Genomic DNA, 3,280 nt, shown 5'->3' with positions numbered 1-3,280 from the left:
CTCTCTCTATCCCTTTCCCTCTACTCCCCTCCTCCTCCATAAAGAGTTACTTGCACTTTCTTCCTAAATTTCAAATTAAAAAAAATCAACCTCTTATATTATGTGATTAGTTTTCCCTAAAAAAAAAAAAACTATGTGATTAGTTATGATGTCCTTCTATTGCTATAATTTTCTTAATTTTACACCATACTTTAGCTCCATTTCCATATAATTATCATGTGAACACGAGAGGAAGAATTAGAAGCATGCAATCACATAACAGTAAGATTTGTATTTTAAGATTAATTTGATGAAAATTGGAGAAATTCAACGTAATTGAGTCTCTAGTCTAAAAGTAACCCTATAATTTATAGTGGAAAAGACAATATACATTTAAATATTTCTTTGGTTGAGGATTTTTTTTTTGTCCCCAGTTTCTTTAGTAGTTAAAAATAAATATTTACTTTATGAATTGAAGTTTGTCTTTAATTTATTGTTGGAAAAGAGTGTTGTTTGTTTGAAGTTTGGCTTGCAAAGTGGCAATGCAAGTTCGCATCCGTACTATTAGTCAATTAATAGAAGTTTCCAAAGTCCAAAACGCGTTCTCCATGTTCTAGTTGAGAAATTCACACATTCACATGAATGAAAAACAATACATGCCGAAGACCATTCAAGTCATGAAGAAGATGACACCGTTCTTTCCTTATAGGAGAAGTTTGGGTCTCTATATAAGTGTAGACTTCGTCTTGTTTTTTTCCTCACATTAGACAAAATGTTCGATCGTATACTTTCTTAGCTTTTGGTTACTACTACATCAAATTTTCAACATGACGGTATTATTTGCAATCATAATTCATATATTCTCTTTTTCCTTTTTGGGTTTTATATTAAAAAAAAAAAAAAAAAAAATCTCATGACCTCTTTCATGGTTTGATTTGCAGCAAAAGATTGTGATGAAGGTTCAAATGAATTGCCAAAAATGCCAGACTAAGGCACTCACTGTTGCAGCTGAAGCAAGCGGTTAGTGTTATATGAATCGTAAAGGTCATCATGTGTTTCAAAAACTATGTGACTTTGATTTGCAATTTGTACAAAGTTTTGCCATTTTCCGTCACCATATTTTGTTGATGTTGAAACTTCTTTGTTAATCAAGTTTTCTAAGATGTGGAAACATCTTGGAATATATTCTCAGTTGTGTCAGATCACATAGTAAAAAATTATATATATAATATGTTGAAGTCTGGACTTAAATTATATATTTTTCCTTTGCAGGTGTGAACTTTGTGGGATTAGAAGGAGCAGAGAAAGATAAAGTGGTGGTGATGGGTGATGGAGTTGATGCTGCAATGTTGGCTACTACTATGAGGAAGAAGGTTGGGCACACTGATATTATTAGTGTAGCAGAGGTGAAGAAAGGAAACTAAGTTGGAAAGCCATATAAATATACTCTTAGCTACTAGAATTCCTTTTGAAGGACACAACCTTTTCTTTTATTTTTTTTTGTTAACCAGGTGAGAGATGTATATTGGCAAGGTGTTAATGTAATAAACATTCTCACTTTTTTTCTCAGCAGAAAAAAAAAAAAAAATGTAATAAACGTTCTCTTAGCTTTTTTTTTGTGTGTGTGGTTATTTTGGCATCCCTTATCAACATTTTAAGCATTTAGAGAATTTAATGCCTTTGGCAAAATAAGGATTTTTTTTTTTAGTATAATAACATAGGACATTTTAATAATTTAACTTAGGCCTTAAGTACTTCCAATTGAAAATTAACAAGTCCCAACCGGTTACGCCTCAAAACTTTCAAAATGATTTTTCACTAAAAAGACCCAAAATTTTCTAAATTCCTATTATCAAAATTTTAGGCATTTGATTATTACATAAAGGTATAAATTCTCTGCACAACATTAGAGAGAGAGAGATAAATATGTATTTGATTCGTTTTCAGTGTCGTATATTCTTCAATCTTCACGCAGCAAAGAAGAGAGATGGAAAGCATTTGTTTAGATCTGATCTATGTAAGGGAAAGAGAAGACCGAATGTAGGTGGCCGGGGGCGGGGGTTGTTGAAAATGAAATGAGGGTCAGCATAAAGAGTGAGGGAGAGAGTGCCACATGCGTTTTCTTCCACTAAACAGAGTTCCATATTTTAACTTTCAATAGATGGCCAAACTCAAATTGTAGTTTTTTTTTTTTTTTAAATGGCGTAAGCATTTGAAATTCATTTGAGTTATTTCCAGTTTTCCACTGTGTAATATATATATTATATATATATGGATTTTTCTTTTTTACGTAATATACAGTATGGATTAACAAATAAGGGATTTGGCTTTTTTTTTTTTTTTTTTTTAAGACTTTACTCTTTTATTAAATATATTAATTTAAATATATAATATTTATATATAATACGGTAATTTCGAAACGGTACACCGTTATTGATCAGTATTGAAATATTTCGTTATCTAGACCAAACCGAAATGGTCTCGGATACGAAATTGACTCTCTTGCTCCAAATCCCCCTATTCCCTTAAAGAAAAATTCCAAACTAATTTCATTAAACTGTCTCCATCTCTTTCCCTATGCTCCCCTTCACCTCCATATTTGGTATTTTTGTTAAACTCCTCCTTTTTTGGTGCTTTACCGGATGTACTTGGATGACACCCACAACATTGATAAAATATTAAGACGTGGACTGAATTGCACTTTTACATCTTGGACTTTTCCTTTTTGTTTGTAAAGATCTGATATATTGTTAACAGTATCATAGTTTAGTTAAAACTTAATTGTAAGGCTACAACTTTCACTAAACAAATTAACATGACTATATATTTTGAAAATTTAATCATTGAATTGCATATTTTTTATATTTTTAGAACACATGACAAATTTTGTGCCAACCATATGTTATTCACTATTTGATCCATACACTTATTTTTATTTATTTATAATTTAGATTGTAAAAAGTCAAAATTTAAATATTTAATTGACGACATGGCTATTAATCTTTGATCTTATTGAAATTTTGCAAGTATGAAAAATATAAGAAGAAAATGTAATATAAAAGTGAATTTGTCAAAATTCACATCCAAATATATATATATATATATATATTTATTGGAGTTGTAAACTTAGGCTACCACTAAGTTTATTACTAAATTTTGTCCAAGGTTTAATTACATTGGGCCAAAAAGAATTAGCATGGTTGCAATTTTTTTTTTTTTAAGGGTAAAAAATTCATAAAATTTCTATGTAATAATTACTTTTTTACAATTTAGGGTGATCCTGTGACCACCCTGCATTTAA

The 3,280-nt window shown here is 30.1% G+C and overlaps 1 protein-coding gene across 1 annotated transcript; it reads left to right on the top strand.

The window, feature by feature from the left end:
• The first annotated feature begins 703 nt into the window (after nt 1-703).
• On the top strand, nt 704-1,591 carry LOC115993039 (heavy metal-associated isoprenylated plant protein 47-like). The gene is made up of 3 exons (XM_031117310.1): nt 704-812; nt 921-999; nt 1,252-1,591. The coding sequence occupies exons 1-3, from the start codon at nt 807-809 to the stop codon at nt 1,401-1,403; spliced, it is 237 nt and encodes a 78-aa protein (XP_030973170.1). The 5' UTR covers nt 704-806; the 3' UTR covers nt 1,404-1,591.
• Nucleotides 1,592-3,280: the final 1,689 nt, after the last annotated feature.

Source organism: Quercus lobata, chromosome 5 (assembly GCF_001633185.2).
Source record: "Quercus lobata isolate SW786 chromosome 5, ValleyOak3.0 Primary Assembly, whole genome shotgun sequence".
NCBI classification, from domain to species: domain Eukaryota; kingdom Viridiplantae; phylum Streptophyta; class Magnoliopsida; order Fagales; family Fagaceae; genus Quercus; species Quercus lobata.
The sequence above is the reverse complement of the archived record's forward strand: the minus strand, read 5'-3'. Positions and strand labels throughout refer to the sequence as shown.

What these genes read in the sequence shown, in the direction of transcription:
- LOC115993039 (XM_031117310.1), top strand. An exon ending in TGTTGCAGCTGAAGCAAGCG is followed by an intron (nt 1,000 to 1,251) that starts GTTAGTGTTATA and finishes TTTCCTTTGCAG; the next exon opens with GTGTGAACTTTGTGGGATTA.